The sequence below is a fragment of the Myodes glareolus genome, chromosome 23 (genome assembly GCF_982192425.1).
Source record: "Myodes glareolus chromosome 23, mMyoGla1.1, whole genome shotgun sequence".
NCBI lineage: Eukaryota > Metazoa > Chordata > Mammalia > Rodentia > Cricetidae > Myodes > Myodes glareolus.
In genome coordinates, this window is record NC_142048.1 from 21,043,390 (window position 1) to 21,061,054 (window position 17,665).

General features: G+C 41.1%; 2 protein-coding genes across 2 annotated transcripts in view; one reads left to right on the forward strand and one right to left on the reverse strand.

Moving 5' to 3' along the window:
• Positions 1-17,665, forward strand: part of Neil3 (nei like DNA glycosylase 3) — a 44,759-nt gene that overhangs the window by 17,053 nt on the left and 10,041 nt on the right. Inside the window, exons 3-7 of the mRNA XM_048455779.3 lie at positions 7,507-7,641; positions 8,670-8,883; positions 9,481-9,555; positions 11,060-11,226; positions 17,014-17,183. Coding sequence (XP_048311736.3) covers positions 7,507-7,641; positions 8,670-8,883; positions 9,481-9,555; positions 11,060-11,226; positions 17,014-17,183 — 761 coding nt within the window. The remainder of the gene's footprint in view (positions 1-7,506; positions 7,642-8,669; positions 8,884-9,480; positions 9,556-11,059; positions 11,227-17,013; positions 17,184-17,665) is intronic.
• Positions 2,079-17,665, reverse strand: part of Aga (aspartylglucosaminidase) — a 92,806-nt gene continuing 77,219 nt past the window's right edge. The window contains exons 11-13 of the transcript XR_015736222.1: positions 6,019-6,178; positions 3,449-4,245; positions 2,079-2,525 (exon numbers count right to left, since the gene is read on the reverse strand). The gene's annotated coding sequence lies outside the window, so the exon portion shown is untranslated. The remainder of the gene's footprint in view (positions 2,526-3,448; positions 4,246-6,018; positions 6,179-17,665) is intronic.

The following is a 17,665-nucleotide window of genomic DNA, read 5'->3' on the forward strand; positions in this document are numbered from 1 at the left end:
TCTGCATGCTCTCACAGTCTCTGTGAGTTCTTATGTGCACCTGCCCTGCTGTGGATGGAAAACACTGTTTCCTGGAAAGTCATCCACCACTTCTGGTTCTTACAGTCTTTCTTTCTGCTCCCCACCCCCCGACCCCTCCATGCCTTCACATAGGTCCCTGAGCCAAGGTGTGATGAACGCATCCCTTATAGGGCTAAGTACTCTAAACTCTCTTAATTTCGTCTGTTGTCCAATTGTGGAGCTCTGTATTAATAGCCATCTACAAGAAGAAGCTTCTCTGATTAGGGCTGAATGACACACTCATGTATGGGGATAAAAATATGTCATCAAAAGGCATTTTATTGCTATGTTCATTGAACAAAATAGTAGTAGCAGGTTTCCTCTAGGGCCCATGACCTATTTAGTCTCAGGTTCTTGTCTGCTTTAACAATGTCAGAGAGGAGTTCTGTCTCATAGAGTGGGACTTAAATACATTTTTGAAAGAGTGTCTGTTTGCTCCCATAATATTCCTGCCACTATTATACCAGAGAACATAACTTTTGCATTGATTGTTTTTGTAGCTCACAGTGTTCATAGCTGGGTGAGATTCATGATTACTTTTTTTCTCCAGTGATGTACATTAAAGCTTCCAGTACTATGAACTCTAGCCAATAGGGATGAAGCTTCCAGTTGACTACCAGCTGGTTCTTTCCATGCTCTATGCCCTAAGGGGCATAGCAACAAGGTCTTATTGTCAAGTTTGGTGCTAAACAGTTATGGTTGGGGGTGGGGTCTATGGGACCAGTTTCCCCACTGACTCAGAAAGATGTAATCCATTCCTGGTGGTTGTTTTGGTAGCATATGATGTATCTCCCCTCTGATATGGTATTAAATTTCTATATGTGACATTAGCTCAACTTCCTTGTTCTTGTATGCCCAATATTCCAAGGAATAGTCAACTCATCATACACTCAGGAAAGAGGTTTGTTCTAAATCATACAGTTTTGTTTGTTCTACACGATACTAGTTGGTTTTGGTTCTTTGGCCCTCCAGAGAGCCCTTCTCTGTGTTCAGGTCTTTCATTGTCCCCTTGAGGTGGGAATAGAAGAGATTGTTTTAGGGGTACATAACGTAGGGGTACACTCAGTGCTGATGCTCTTATCTCTTGCAGTTCACATACATGGTGAATTATTTTGATTGGATTTTCAGTGATCCTTGTATTCTTACCATACCCTCTACTTTGTTATGATGGGCTATCCTTTCTACATCTGTCTAGATAAGTCTTTTACTGAGAATGTTTTTGTTTTCTTGTAAGATGTTGTCCTAAAGTTGTATGTTCTTATAAACTTTACTGTTTATTTGTGACCTTAGGATCATACTGTCTTACAACGAGCTTAATTTCTCTTCCCTTTCTGATTTTTATGTAAGTTTGTACTTGATGCACTAACTTGCTTATTGTGTTTGGAGGCCTTAGAAGAAAAGAGAAAGCAAAGCAGATGACTTAAAAGAATGTAACAACTAATGTGATATTAGTGTACTGACTGTCAACTTGACAGGATCTAGAATCATCTAGAAGATAAGCCTCTGGGCATAGCTGTGAAGAATTATCTAGATTAGATTAGCTTCTAGTCATGCCTGTAAAGGAGTATCTTGATAAAGTTGTTCGAACTATGAAAACTCAACCCCAGAACAGCCAGGGTATTGGGCTGCATAAAAATGGGATGGTGGTGGTGGTGGATTATAGTTGAGTAGAACACAAATGTCTTTCTTCTTCCTTATGGCGGAGACAATGTCACCATATTTTTCAAGCCCAGACAGCCTCTATAGGAATATACATTGCCTCCATAGGAATATATACTGCCTTGATAGAGGTATATACTGCTTTGTTAGGGGTGTACACTGCCATGATAGGAATATATATTTATATACCTTTGATATTTGAGTCAAAACCAGCCCTTCTTACCTTCTTAGATTATCTTTGTCAGGGTGTCTCAGCCCAACAACACAAAAAGTAGCAAAGACAGAAGTGTTTCACAGAGTGAATGAGGATTTAGGATAAATCAGAGGTTCTAAAATAACTACTTGTAATTGCAACACAATGAACAAAGAGACATTTTAATAGAGTTATATCGGAATTTTCCCTGGCAAACATTATGTAGCAGAAAGCTCAAAGAATCTCAAATAAAAACAAATATCCCTCACACATACCTACTCATTGTGCTAAAAGCCAAGAATGAAGCGAAATCCTGAAAACAACTAGATTAAAGGAGACATATGAAGAAACAAAGTTGAAAAATACACTGGGCTTTTCATCAGAAACTCTGCAAGACAGAAGACAGCAGGGAGGCCCCCAAATTGCCAGAACAATAAACCTCTCAACTGAGAATTCGAAAGTCACTAAAAATATGTATTGAGGATGAAGGGACAATAAAGACTTGAAAGGAAACAAATGAACAAAGCTCTGAGAATCCAACAACAGCAGACACGCAGTGTTGAAAGGTCCGCCTGTCTCACGTATGGGATAAAGAGCTGGTAGAAATTTGAATCTGCAGGAAGAAAGAAGAGTAAACACAGGAAATATAGCAGTAAATACTTTGTTTGTCTTAAAGTAAGTCTAAATCATTGCCTTTCCCTTTTGTTTTATTTCCATTACTCAGTGTTTACGTTCATTTATAAGTGTGGTTTCTTGATCTGCTCATTGAGGAGACTCCTTATCTCTGATGTTTTTTAGTTAACTATGTTTAAATCTCTCATTTATCCAGGTGTCTTAACTTAATATGTCAATGAGAAATTATATAACAAAATAACTATTAGTGTTTTAATTATTATTTTTAATTAAAATTACTTTTTGACACCTATATCATAGTTGATATTCAATCTTTTCATTTTTGCGTAGCTCATAAACATGTATAAGTATATATATTCTGTAGATGGAGGCTGCTTGTTCTTTCCCAGCTGCCCAGACCCAAAATAATCACACAGAAATAGTATTAATAACAACACTTCATGGTCAGTAGCTTAGGCATATTCCTAGCTAGCTCTTATATCTTATTACCCCCTTTATATTATTTTGCATTTTACCAAGAGCTGGTAAGGTTCTGGCATCCATCTTCTGCAGTGGCTACATGATGTCTCTGACTCTGCCTTCTTTCTCCCAGCATTCAGTTTAGTTTTCCCACCTAGCGCTATTCTGCCCTGCCACAGGCCAAAGAAACTTTTTCATTAACCAATGATAATAAAACATATTCATAGCATACAGAGGGGAATCTTATATCAATATTCATTATATTATGTTGTTATATAAATATACACATATGTATAAAATCTTAGATATTAATTCTAGAAGAGCCTTACATAAATATTTAAGCTTAGAAATGGAAATGACTTTTCAGTTGAGTCTTTAGAGTGTGAAACTGAGTGAATCTAGTAAGTAGTTAAGTTTTTATTGGGTTTGGTGGGTTGTGGTTACCTTCCACTGCTTTAATAACTTCAGAACGCCAGCTCCTTCCAGATCTGCTGGAAGAACATCATGAGGCAGGTCAAGCGTTTTCTGAGAGTCCTTCTAGTAAGGAGGGGTCCTTCCTTCTAATACCCATCTCAGAACTTTGGGCAAGCACCTTCCCTCCAGGTCCTTTTCCTGTAGGACTAAAGGCAGTGAGATGCACTGAGATAGATGGTCCTGGGCAGGCAATAAACATATCCACATCCTTTTACTTCCGCTCCTGCTCCCCTAACTTAGATTGGGTTCACAAATCTAGGGAAACTGCGGCCAATGGGAAAAAGGGGGTAGTTCAATTCTTAGAGGACAGACCAGGAGAGGGTGAAGGCCTCTGCCATTTGCTGACCCAGCCCATCTGTCCTTCTATGCCCTTTTGGACTTCCCAGGGAACCCTGTGAAAATGTAGTCGTCCCGTCTTCCTACCTCCTGTCCTTGTGGGGGGTGCTACTCTGGGCTAAGCAGTAGCTGCAGGCTGTGAAATGGGCTCTACCTCTTAAAGGGTTCTTTGTGACATCAATGTTAGCCCTGCTCCTAGAGATCCTTGTCCGTCAGGCTCCACCCCACAGAATACCTGCAACAGTCAGCCTCTGTTGACTGGGCCATGGTGACTTCATCACACTGAGCTGCAGATGACTACATCAATCCTAGTCCCATCCACTACACTGGTAAATTATTACCATTTGCAAGGTGTGAGGTCAAATGCTTACTTCAAGGAAATTAATGAGGTGTACTGCAAGCTGCCTGTGCGCTGGCACCCCAACAAGAACCTGCCAAGCAAAGAGGTTGAAACGTTTAGGCTACTGTCAGAGGCCTATGAGGTCCTGCCAGTTGCTAAGAATCGATCCATGTATGATTTTTGAGGTCTACATCACTCATTCACAATAGCTCTGGAAACAATTCTGAATAGCCACAAGGCTACAAAAAAAAAAATGCACTGTAGAAAGCGGTCAGCAGAGCATGTAGAGGAAGCTGGGCAGAAAGCACTTGTCTGTGACAGTGACTGGAAAGGAGTCCCAGAAATAAACAAATGAGAGCCACCCAGCTGGGTCCTGGGCCAGCCACCATCGCAAGGGGTCCCAGTTCGTGATTAAGGATGATAAATGTAGCAGTTGAGTTCTTGTAGACATCCCTCCCATCCTTAGGGGTGGGCTGTGTGACTGCAGGCCCACTTGTGTGGCAGCCACAACTCCGTCCACCTGCTCTGCTCCACCGCAATGGGCAACTCCTACTAATGGTTGGGTGTGCAGTCAAATGCTTCCCAGGAAATTAGTGAAGCATGTTCCTGGCTGGCTTCATGCTGGCACCTCAACAAGAACTCACCAAAAAAGTAGGCCAAAATATCAGGTTGGTGCCTGAGGCAGATGCTGAAAAGGGATCAGTTGATGACCAAGATGTCTATGAGAGATCTGGTGGCAACCATGGCCTATTGCTTAGCTTACATGGGGCCTTTTTGGACTTGGGTAAGGTCCAGGCATTCATAAAAACCTTCTCATACTCTGACAACCAGAGCACTGGTGGGGTAGCGACACCACCTTTTTGTCTACTTCCTGTTATATATGCAATCAGTCTTCATTCATATTAGACCTTTTGGTTTTCATCTGTGCATCTGTACATTTTGGCTGTACATCTCCAGGACTGGGAGACACAGCATTGCACAACAAGGAAGAAGAGAGTCCTGTCTTTCTCTTTCATAGTGACATTGTAGAGTGTTGACCAAGGTTCCTGTCCCACTGTGTCCCTCGGTCATTCAGTCCCAAAGAAAACACACAGAGGTCTGCCCCATTTCCAGCTTTCAGCTGACCCTGCAAATTCAGGCCATAGGAGCCCACTCTCCCTGCCCTAGCAGTAGACCACTGTTACAGTTACCCTATGGAAGTCTTCTTAAATAACGATGGAGGCAACGTTTCCTCACAACAGGGCTTTGTGTGAACCACAGGGTTGCAGCTTTTCAGGCGCACAGCCTTTCTCCTGGCCTTGGCAGGAAGTCTCTCTCATGGCTTCTGTGGGTGTTCTTGGGGCCCAGATTTGTCCCTTTCCCTTCCCGAAGGAGAAGGAACATTCCCTTCTAGATTCTGTGCCAACATTAGTTTGCTGGTTCATTTTGGGGGAGCTATGACCGCTTTTGTTTCCACCTCACTCTTCCTTAACAGCAAGTGCACTTTAGCCCCCCCCCCCCCCCGCCCCCCGGGAGCAAAGGGTTTCCTATCTTATCCCATTAAGGCTTTTAAATCTTGTAAACTAGGGCCAAGCATGCTGCTTGGGCAGAGGAGGTTTCCTGTCTGCAGACAGAGGCAGTGTTTGCTTCCACTCCCTCAACTACACCGCCCAGTTCTTCTGCTGCATGTCAGAAAAGTGTTCCAGAAGCAGACAGGGTTTCATTAGGAGGCTTCCACAATTTAAAAAGCAGCCCCTTTCAGTCTCCTGGCCTGGTGCATCCTTTTTCATACCCAGCTCCTCCACCAGGCAGGGATTATAAACCATCACAATACTCCACACATGACATTTAAAACTTTCCTACAAAATTTTGCTTTTCTACTTACCTATTTTGTTAATGGTGGCTTCCTCTTAAAATCTCTTTTCTGAATGTAATATGGCACCATGAGCTGATAGATAGAGCATAAAACCTCAGTGTCGGTTGCTTTAACAACATGGGTGCTTGCTGTGCCTCAAAGATTTTCATGATGCCGATTTATTCCTCTTCTAAAAGGTAAGTAAGAATCCAAAGTCATTTATTCTTTGATTGGAGCTCAATCATCACAATCGTTAGCTATTTAATGATATAAATGCAAATTAATACAAGATAAAACACTTTTATGTGCACCTTGCCCCTAAATTGGAGGTGTTTGCAAGACAAAAGTGTACTTGCTTTGTTTGTAGTTCTTACTGGGGCTACTCCTGCTTTTGACATGGGTCTTAACCTTTGAGGTTTTTGATGTGGATGTGGTTTCATTATGGAAAGTGATTTAGAATCCACTTTATGAGCCATGCAGCTGAAAAGATTTTAGATATGATGGCTTCTGGGCATGACAGTTGTACACCTTTCACTGAGGCTGAACCTCCATAAGCTAAATTATGGAGTACTTACAGGCACACATTTTTCCTGTCAAGAACTATGGGGCATGTAAAATTCATTTATGATTGATAGTAGGGCACACAGAGTTTAAAACCCACATTTTAAAAGTTAGACTTGTTAACCTTGTCCAATACTGTAACACGGTGCTTTGGAATTAGAAGCACAGAGCGGTAACGTTTGCTGCCAGGAGAACCATATTTATTAACTCAACAAAGCTATAAGGAAACAGATCTGAAAGGCAGAGCACAGTATTCCATCCTGAGAATAATTTCTGATCTTCATCGGAGGTCTCACGGAATCACTTCTTTTTAACTGGACATGCTAATCAATTCTATAAAATCTGAAAGGTTATGAATTTTTCATCAATCCATTGTAGCTTTGAAGTTAACTGTAAATATTTATAAATCCCTTCTTCCCAATATCTATAAAAGTAAATGAAAATGAAAAGAATTGGACAAGTTTTGACTCGTCCTCTTTTCATCTTTGTCTGTCACAGTCTCTCTCTCTCTCTCTCTCTCTCTCTCTCTCTCTGTGTGTGTGTGTGTGTGTGTGTGTAAAATGTTTAGCTCAAACAATGGTGAAGAGACACATGTTTTAAAGTGGATGATTTTACAATCTTACACTTCGCTGTGACTAAACTAAGGAATCTGAATGTTAGTGGGTTTGTAGAATATATAAAAAGGCCATAATCAATTTTTTAGGCTTATGCTTCTGAATAAGTAAGTATGGAATGATGCTAGACTGTTTGAACAAAGATATTTTATCTTCTTGAGGGCTAAGTGTTGGGGCCTTCCAGTTTCTCCAGGAAGCGATTTTAGCACTGTAGCCGTCTCTTCTTCCTCCTCTTTAACAGTAACTACCCTGCGCGATATTAGTTGGCTTATAATTTTAAAAAGTAAGTAATGTGACACATGATATGCTTCTGTTACTCAAAAACAGGCTGATTCTGTTTCAGAATTCATTTCGGGATGAATGGTTCTGTCTTGATTAACCCACGTGAGTGTGAAAATAGAGGTGGGGTTTCTCCGGCTTTCCAAGTGCAGCTCACCAGTGACTTGATCTGTTTCTTTGACTCTTCAGTAGAACTCAGGTAAATAAAAAAAACAAAACAAAATAAAATAAAATTTTTGACTATTTAATAGAAACTAAAACTGAGATACCAGGACAAGAAGTTGTTTTTGTTTCTTGTTCCTCAACTGAAGTTGCCATGCCCCTACACTTTTCTGGGAGGGAGGATTAGATGAGAGAAGAACTGCAGAGATGCTGAGAGTGTTGCACAGAGGATGAAGATTAATAGAGGAAGATTCTGAGAAGGGTACTTCAGCTGCAAAACAACATAGCTGGGATCTGCGACTTTGTTTCAACATCACACGTGTTACTTAATGAAAGAACGTGATAATCAATAAAATTGTCATTGTAAAGGAAGCTTCCCATATTATTATTAGGGTCGTCACTGTTTGTGGGGGGCCCCCGTGTCCTCTAGCCTGTTGGCCACCAGGTCGAGAGTGGAAAGAGGCAGAGGGGTGGCAGAAAGTTTTGTACACATCCCATGAGCATTAACAAAGATAGCCCTCCAGGAGACAGATTTTCAGTGAATCAGCTCAAAGTTGTTCCAGAGTAGAATAGATAGGATTGGGGAACCTGGGGACAAACCCTAATTTGCAGTAAGTGGCATGCGTCTATCACAAGGCTTAGTCTGTGGCAGTAGGGTCCTGTAATAGCAGAGCTCCTTATCACAAGTCTTTTTAGGGGGGATCTGTGCCAAGGGTCAGGCTAAAGATGAATCATGCATCTAGTTTAGAGATGGGCCTCTGATTTAGAGAGAATTTTCAGATAAAGTTAGTTCTGTAGGCTCAGGGACATTTTGCAGATAAGGGCAGGTAAAGAGCAGGAAGCTTTGCTGGAGATGGAGGGACTTCCACATTGCCGGGCTTAGAGAAAAAACTGCTAGGCTTATGGTGTCTGTGACCTCTCACCAAGCAGCAATATGTTCCAACAACTGCTCATCCAAAGAACTCATGTGCCATCGTTTATATAAGTGCTTGTATTTATATCAAAGCCCACCCTAAACTTACAAAGCCGACGTATGCTTAATGTGCTCTATACTTCGTTCTATAGAAATTCAGTGGAAAGCCAACAACGAGTAAGAACGATGGAAGAACTGGATGTGTGTTCGCCAAAATTCAGTTTCTCAAGAGCAGAAAGTGAAGTGAAAAGGCAGAGAGATCGGATGCTGTGTGATGTGGTCCTGGATCAGAGAGTGCTGCCCGGTGTAGGGAACATCATCAAAAACGAAGCTCTCTTTGACAGCGGTCTCCATCCAGCTGTTAAAGTAAAGTCTAAGAATAGTCAAATTCGTTTCTACCTTGTTTTTAAATGCCGTAAGGACCCGATGAGAAACAGAAATCCGTGCTATAGCAACATATTCTCTATATACTCCAGGCATCTTTTAGGTCTTGGCTTTAAGGGTCAGCTTCTCGGTGTGGCCATCTCTGATGGTCTCAGTTGCTACCCTCGGTAGTCCTTAGCTTGCTTTGATTTTATTTTCCTCATACCTTGTATTAGTTTTACTTTCAAAAATATTTTACTCATTACACGTACTTGTTTTTTGGTAAAATCTAAATCATTGGTAATTAAACTTTAAAACAAACCAGTTAATGATAATTTGAAGTTAGGCTCGGCTTTTTCACATTTAGAACAGATAGGGTCTTGACGAAAATTGGTCTTTGAAAAATCACTTAGGCTGCTAAGGAGAATGTTTTCTAGAAGAGAACCAACCAATGACATGGGAGATGGCTTGTCTAACGTGGAGAGACCCTAGTTTTGATCCGCAACACTGGAGTGTGTAAGAGAGAGTGATAAAGAGAATGTGCATGAATTTTAAAGTTACAGTCGTGAAGAAATGATGAAATGATGTTTTCCCATTAAGGTCTGTCAGCTGTCAGAGGATCAGCTCCATCACCTTGTGAAGATGGTCCGTGAGTTCAGCATTCTCTTTTATAAGGTGAGAGAGAATATTTCCCACCACATCATACGCTAGTGGTTCTCTCTCTCTTGATGCTACCCGGGTGTTAAGGTTGCAGGTAGCCCTCTAGTGGTAAGAGTGCAGAGATTCAGGGAGCAAGAGTGGCCTTTAGTGCCTCAAATTTTAGGTCAGAAGTCATTCTCAACTCACCTCACTATGAATGTATTTAGTTATGTTTATATTAAGTAGGATAACAGTTACGCTAGCGTTTTACTTGAATTCTTGTTATATTTGGACATATAGACACAAAGCATTTAGGCAGACTCAATACTTGATAAATAGACTTGGGATTGTTTAGGTTTTGTCAATGATTATGCAGAGTTTAGGTTATTTAGATAATATTTAGAATTTAAGGTTTTTAAATCTGTAATTTGAGATTATATTTCTGTATGTACAACAAAAGCTATTCTAGGGATGATATAAGTACTCAATTGACGTGTTAGCCAGTTGTATAATGTTCATGTAGACCTCAGCAAAAAAACTTTATCTTTTATACAATGGACGGTAACTATGCATGTTTTACCACCACAGTTTAATATGTGCATTTTTACTATGCTCGTGTTAAGGTATTATCATGGTCTTTGTTAATTGACATAAAGTGTTAATGAACCTCTTACAGTCCATGGCTACCTTCTGTAACAATGGCAACTTTATAGTGACCTGTGCCCATTTATTCTTCCATAGAAAAATGACTATAGCAAACAGTCCGTCTTGCCCACAGCAAATTGGGCATTTCCATACCTTGCTAAATTAATCTATGTCGTTTGTGTAGTTTCCGCCCATGTACAGTAATGTTTCTGAGTTTTTACATTTTCATACTGCTGCTAGAAACAGAAAATATTCTTTGTAGGTACTTTAAACATGTCTATAGAATAAAACCATGGCAGAAAAATCAAAATGTCTTTTGAAATGAAACTTATACCAAAATAGAACATATTCTTTGCTAGGATAGTATTTGAGTTTTTATTTTCTTTTCTAGCAAATCTTTAGACTAAAAAAAAAAGTCCTTTATCAGGCCAACAAAGAAAATGCTCTCGTTAAGTTTTATTTCCTAAAAATAACATTTTTTGCCGTTGAAACTGAGTGAGTAGCTTCCTTGTTCTAAAAGCAATCAGATTTGAAGCTAATCTAGCCCTTTTCTTACAACCATGTAATTATGTTTAATTAAGAAAGCCTTAAAAGCATAAAAGACATTTTAAAATATAGAACTTTTATATATCATTTAGATAAGAGGATAAAGCAGAGACCAGTTTGGAATACTAATAAGTTAAAACATAATGACTCAATTATTTCATACAAATCTTATTTGATAGACATTACTAAATTTTGTCAATACCATTTACTTTGATGAAAAACTATTATGTGGAACTGCGCACAAATTTTTGACATTTGCAGAGATGACTTAATTTCCTGAATATATCTTTGTCCCCCATAACAACAGTCTTGAGCATGACATGATAATTTTATTTATTTTCTTTTTTAGTGCCGTAAAGCAGGATCTGCCATTTCTCACCACTACCGGGTTTATAAACGCCCTCTCTGTGGTCAGTGCCACTGCAAAATTACTGTGTGTCGCTTAGGGGAGAACAGCAGGATGACATATTTCTGTCCTCACTGTCAGAAGGAGAACCCTCAGCACGTTCAACTATGGTAAGATATCTGATTTAGATTATCTTTCCGAATAGCTAGTAAACATGTAAGTGAAGGAGTGCCAGGCTACTGTTGCTTGCAGTTGCCACAGAACAAAGAGATTGAAAACACTCATGAAAAACCATTGCAGGGGAATGGGCGAAAATGCTCGTCGGGCCAGAATCAACACTCTGGAACTAGAACCAGCATCGTTTGTTCTTAGAGTTAATATGAATTGTAACAGCTCTAATTTGAAGAACGATGCAAACAACTCAAAACCGAATATTAGAAACTTTGGCTTTGGGAGAGCTGGGATAGAATGAGGAAATTTTTGAGTGAAGTGGCAGTAGCCTGTCCAGCAAGGCCATTTCATGGTTCACAGGACAAGATGGGTACTGGCCGAGGGTTCCCATCATGGTAATGGTAGGTGAAGCTGAAAATGCTCAGCTCCCCGAGAATAGATACAGAGATGAACTGAGACCTACCTCTGGTGACCTACTGCTTTTGAGAGGGGTCAACAAAATGATGTGATTGGGAGTAGGAAGAAAGCCGGCATTACTGAGCTCTGCCACACCCGAGGAGCAGGGTGAGCCTTTGCTTTGTGACGGGCATAGGGGCACGACTTGTTTTCATAAGTATATCCACACATACCCCCCGTGTTTCTGTAGAACTCCTCCTCTGCCTCCCGAGTATTATATCCCCCTCCTGTCAGCCTATTTTACTGTCACAGATAGGAAATATCTTCAGACAGCTAATTGTATTTTGTTGTATGGGTTTCTGGTTTCACTTTTTATGATACAGTTGTATATTTATTTGACGCCATACATTTAACACAGTATCTAGTATAGAAGACCTTCCCTGTATTTGTCTATTGGATAAAGGATTAATGTTCTGTGTTTGTCTAGAATCTATAGCTTCTTTCAGGTTTGAGTTTGAAAGTTTTCCTTTGTTCTTGCAAGGAGTCAGTAAATAATAATCATATAAACAAGATATTTGTCAATTCCAAAGGGCCTGGAGATGAGATTTAAAGACTCATATAGTTCCTGAAAGGGATTTAGATTTTCTTGTGGGCGCGGCTGTGTTAGAAGTATCATGGGCTATGTAATTCCCCCATCTGCACCGTCTCAATTTCTGTTTAGAAAAGGGCAGGCCTCCCATGGGTATCAAGCAAACATGGCACATCAAGCGGTAGTAAGACTAGGCACCTCCCTTTATAGTAAGGCTGCACGAGGCAACCCAGTATGAGGAGTAGACTTCCCAAAGCCAGCAAAGAGTCAGAGACAGCCCCTGTTCACCCTGCTAGGGGTTCCACAAGGTCAAACTCTACAGCTCTAACAAATATGCAGAGTGCTTAGATCAGTCTCAATGCTGCCTCCCTAGTTATCAGCTGTCTCTGTTAGCCCCTATGAGCCCAGGGTAGTTGATTCTATAGGTCTTCTTGTGGTGTCCTTGAGCCCTCTGCCTTCTAGAATCCTCCTTTCCTCTCTTCAACAGGATTCCTCAAGTTCTGTCTAATATTTGGCTGAGGGTCTTTACATCTGTTTCACCAGTTGCTGGATAAAGCCTCTCTGATATAACAAAGTAACATTGGGCATCATTACATTGCCCCCCCTTTTTTTTCTCCAGTCTTGTTTGTTTCTATCCTAAGTCTCTGGACTATCCAGCCTCTGGATTCTGGTGATCCTGGCAGTGTCAAGGGTGGGCTCATTTTGTGACATGGGTCTCAGATTGGACCAGTCATTGACTGGCCATCTCCACAATTTCTGTGCCACCTTTACCCTGGCACATCTTGTAGGCCATACAAATTGTAGGTCAAAGGATATGTGGCTAGGTCAATGTCACAATCTCTCCACTGGAAGTCTGGCCAAGCTATAGGAGTTCAAGCTCTGTATTCCCTATTGCTAAGAGTCTCTGCTAGGGTCACCCTCGTAGATTCCTGAGAGTTTCCATCGCACTAGGTTACTAGCTCATTCTAAAATGCCCCCTTTCATTAGATCAGTCCCCTTGTATCAATGGGTGAACGCACTCCTCACAGTCCCGCCTTTCTTGTTCATGTTCTCCCTCCTTCTGCTCCTCATTTGGACCTTGGGAGCTCAGTCCAGTGCTCCACTGTGGGTCTCTTCTCTATCTCCATCCATCGTCGTAGGAAGGTTCCCTCTGATCCTGACTTCCTTGCTCACTTTCTCCCTCCTTCCGCTTCTCATTTGGACCTAGGGAGTTAAGTCCAGTGTTCCAATGTGGGTCTCTGTCTCTATCTCCATCCATCGCCAGATGAAGGTTCTATGGTGATATGCAAAATATTCATCAGTATGGCTATGGACCAAGGCCAATTCAGGTACCCTCTCCTCTGAGTTCACCAAGGCCAGCTGGACTAGGACTGAACGAGCACGTGATCAAACCGGATTCTCTGAATGTGGCCGGATTCTCTGAATGTGGCTGGCATGGGGATTGTCTGAGAAGCCATTGATAATGGCAGTGGGACTTGTTTCCTCTGCATGTTCTGGATTTTTGGGATCCTAGTCAGTTTGGATGCTCACCTTTCTAGACCTGGAGGGAGGAGGGAGGAACTTGAACTTCCCACAGGGCAGGAAACACTGACTACTCTTAGGGCTGGAGAGGGAGGAGGAGAGGGAGGAGGGGGAATGGGAGAGTATTAGGAGGAGGGGCGGAAGTGGAAACTTTTATAAATTAATAAAAAAATTTAAAAAAACAGATAAACAAAATAAACAAAATAAAAAAATAAAATGCCCCCTTTCTCCAATGTTCTCCCCCTCCATCATCCCCACTTGATCCCCCCTCCCCCGTTCCCATCTCCACCTGTTCCCAGTCTACCCTTGAAATCTATTCTTTTTTCCCTTCTCAGGGAGATCCAAGCACTTCCCTCCTGGGTTCTCCTCTCTGGGTGTATGAATTGTAGCATGGTTATCCTTTATTTTACAGCCAATAGCCCCTTATAAGTGAGGACAAGGTCATCTTCCTAAGCTTAGTGTGGATGCAAGCAGGGATTCATCACAAACAAGATGTCTAGAATGTTCTAGAAGAGAACCAGAATATGGGGAAGATGGGGAGGAAATATCTAGTTTATTTGGAGACTCATCACACCGGTGTTGGTTGTTTCGGATATATCCATAGCTCTAACCATGTAGGAAAGAAAGTGCTTGTAATTAGCTGCAGGTTACTGAGAACTTGGTGCGATTTACAAGCAAGTTCTTCCTGTGGGCCTCACCTGCCAGGAGGGTAGGACAACTTGAGGCCATTTGGAAGACATGAAGAAACCCTATGGTGACTTAGTCTTGGTACGATATGCTTCTTTGGGGAAGAGAGTTTGATTGCAGTTGCCATGACAAAATATAGGCTAAAGGGGTCATGTGGTCAAATGAATATTGGAGTACTTTGTAGGCTTAAGTGAAAAGCTGTAGGAACCAGAGCCTGAGGACTGGACATGCAGGTGACCCAGATAGCTGGTGCTGTCAGGGTGCCTCCAGCAGGCAATTCATCATAATGCTTCCATCCCCGCCTTCTCCGCCTTCCGCTGTCAGAGGGACATCCCAACTTGCAGAGCACCAAGCTTAGAATTTGCCGATGGACTGGGTGTAAGATATAAGGACGTGTTCAGATGAAGTCTAGAGTTTTATCTTGTTACGTTGAGAAAGTGCTGATACTCTTCTGAAACAAAGTAGGGGGGTTACAGGCTAGGGGACTATGCATGGACTGATGGGGAATCTTGGCTAATCACATTCTGCTTAAGGTGTGTCCCCCTGGGGCCACACAAAACAAATAAAAGTTCGAAGTGCCTTGCCACTTCCTCTCTTTGGTTCCCTGCTCATCTAGGGTTCGTGGGATCTCTGGTCGTGTAAGTTTTTCCCTTTTATTAGAAGCTAAATCTTTTTGTATTGAGTTGGCCTGGTTAATTATCGATCGACCACGCCCCTTCAATGGACTGTGTTTGTACCACTATCATTTGGGTTTTATGACAAATTACCAGACTTTCAGCATAAAAGCAGGAGAAATTTATCCACTCAAGTTGGGATGCCAAAACTTTGAGTAATTTCATTGGACCAAAATACAGTGCTGACAAATGTGTGTTCCTTCGGAAGGTCCTCGGGGATGACCCACCCCTTGCTTCCCTGAGCCTCTAGTGACGGCCAGCCCCCCTTGACAAATGCTTGTGTCACCGTATGTAGTCTTTGCCTCTGCTCTTTTCTCTGTGTGTGAAGTCTGCCTTTCCCCTCTCCTAAGGACAGTTCTTCCTAGGTCAGTATCCTTAATTTCACCTGCAAAGACTCCTTATAAATCAGCACTTTCAGTTCCTTGATATGGCCTGGTGTCTTCGGAGGGCCCTTCTTCAGCCTCCTACAGCGCATTAAGGGTGAACTCTCGTAGGTAGTCATGCAAAGACTGGGGAAAATTTATTACCGGGTGTCTAAGAAATGGAAGAACAACAATAGCAGAGAGGGATCCAAAAGCCTCTAGGTGAAACTGTGTACATCTTCATGTGATTACAAAAGGAGAAGATGGCAATAATTCAGGCTTTGAGGCACACTGAGAATCTGAAGGTCCCTTAAATTGTGTTCAACTAGGAATAAATGCAGCCTGCTGCTTTTCAGAGTAAGTTATAACCAGGAGCTAGGTCAGAGGAACACATTCTGTAGGTTTAGCCTTCCATACGCTTATGAGATGCTAAGTGTTAGAAGTCAAGGGAAGGATAAAGGAATCGTAATGAGATGTGTCTTCCTTTCAGGTTTTCTTGTGCTATGCTTCATTTTAGCAAACAAGCCTGGATGCAAGGGCTGGTGTGTTTGTGTTTAAGGAGCAAGATGTTACAAAAGTCAAGGCTACCTTTGAGAGTCAGAGACCCTGTGCTCTGAAGGAAATGAAGCTGCGTATGCTTTTCTGCAAGAGCTGTTCTTGGGATCAGGGTCATTGCCATGGCTCTGCTTACCTGCAGGGGACCCAGGACAGGAACTGCACTCAAGCCTTAGAAGGGCGCTTTCTTGTCAGTAATGGCCAGTAGATTCCAGGTAGAGATTGTGGTTAACATTCAACACTAAAACTCAGGCTAATCTTGGCTGTTTGTTTCTTAACCTAATAGCTACAAATCTAAGAGGGATGCATTAGTAGATGTACAAAGGCTTTGTGAGAACTAACACATAATTTTTTTCAGCATTATGGATTAAGCAGTCAATTTATTGCTTAGCAAATACTATTGAAAAATCTAGAATTTCTAGAAACTTCTTTTCTGGAAACATGAAATCATGTAAAGTTTTCTCATTTCCTCTTTTTTTTTCCTTTTTTTTGTTTTTGAAATTTTAGTGTAATTACATTTTTTATTGTTGTTTTTGGGATTATAGTGTAATTGTGTAATTTCTCCCTTCCCTTTTCTACCTCCTAACCCTCCTGTATACTTCTCCTTGCTCTCTTTCAAGTGTCTGTCCTCTATTTCATTTTTTCAATGTTCTGTTTTTTAGCATAACCTTTTCTTTTTCTGACTTAATTGAATAAATAATATTTCCTTTTGGAAAGTAGTATTGAAAATATTTGCAAAACACTTCCTGCTGGTTAGAGCAAATGCTTTTGGTTTGTTTATTTTTTAACACAATACTTTTAGTCTCTATAAAAGATTTATTTCTGAATTTAGCAGCATTCAGTAAGGCTCAGAACACAGTTTTCGTATCTCTCACTAATGACTTCTAAATAATAATAATTGGAATTGGAGTATCAGTGTTTCTACAATGGTTTCTACAATCTCCAGAATGTACAATAAAGTATTCAGAATATAAATGATTGATTTAAATAATTATCTTACAGCAACCTGCCAACGAGCAAAGCTGGAACCAGCTGGACTTCTAGAAGAAACGCTTGCCTGATGGACTCAGTGGCTCGGAAATGTGAAGAGGAGTGGTCCTGTGTGGTCTGCACCCTCATAAACAGACCCTCTGCTAAGTCCTGTGATGCTTGCTTGACCGCAAGGCCTGTTGGTAAGAGTGACACTTGTGCTTGAGTTTATAAGATGCGTAAGAGCACTTACTATATAGTCGGGTATATGTTTTGCTCCACCTTTAATGCCATAACCAACTATAGTGCTTTCCTTCTCAGATGGTAAGGGGAATTGCCAGCCTTTTTATGTAAACTGAGCTCATAGTCTGTGGAAAATATTAAAAAAAAAAAAAAGACAGGGAGGCAGGGAGGGGAAACATGCTTTTCCTAAAACAGTATGTGCCTTTGTATCTCAAGCACTGAGATGATCACATCTGTTCTCTACTGTTTCTAATGAATTATTCAATAAAGCTTTGTTTTATGCAGATTTCTGCAACTTTCCAGTTTGTTATTCAGTCCAAGTGGTTCATAAATTGAAAGGGAGGAATTCTGTAAGAATATCTTTGCAGGTGGAATTGAAAAATGCTGAATTTTTTTTCCCTTCTTTCTCCTTCCTACCCCTTGTTATTAAAATCTTTACCCA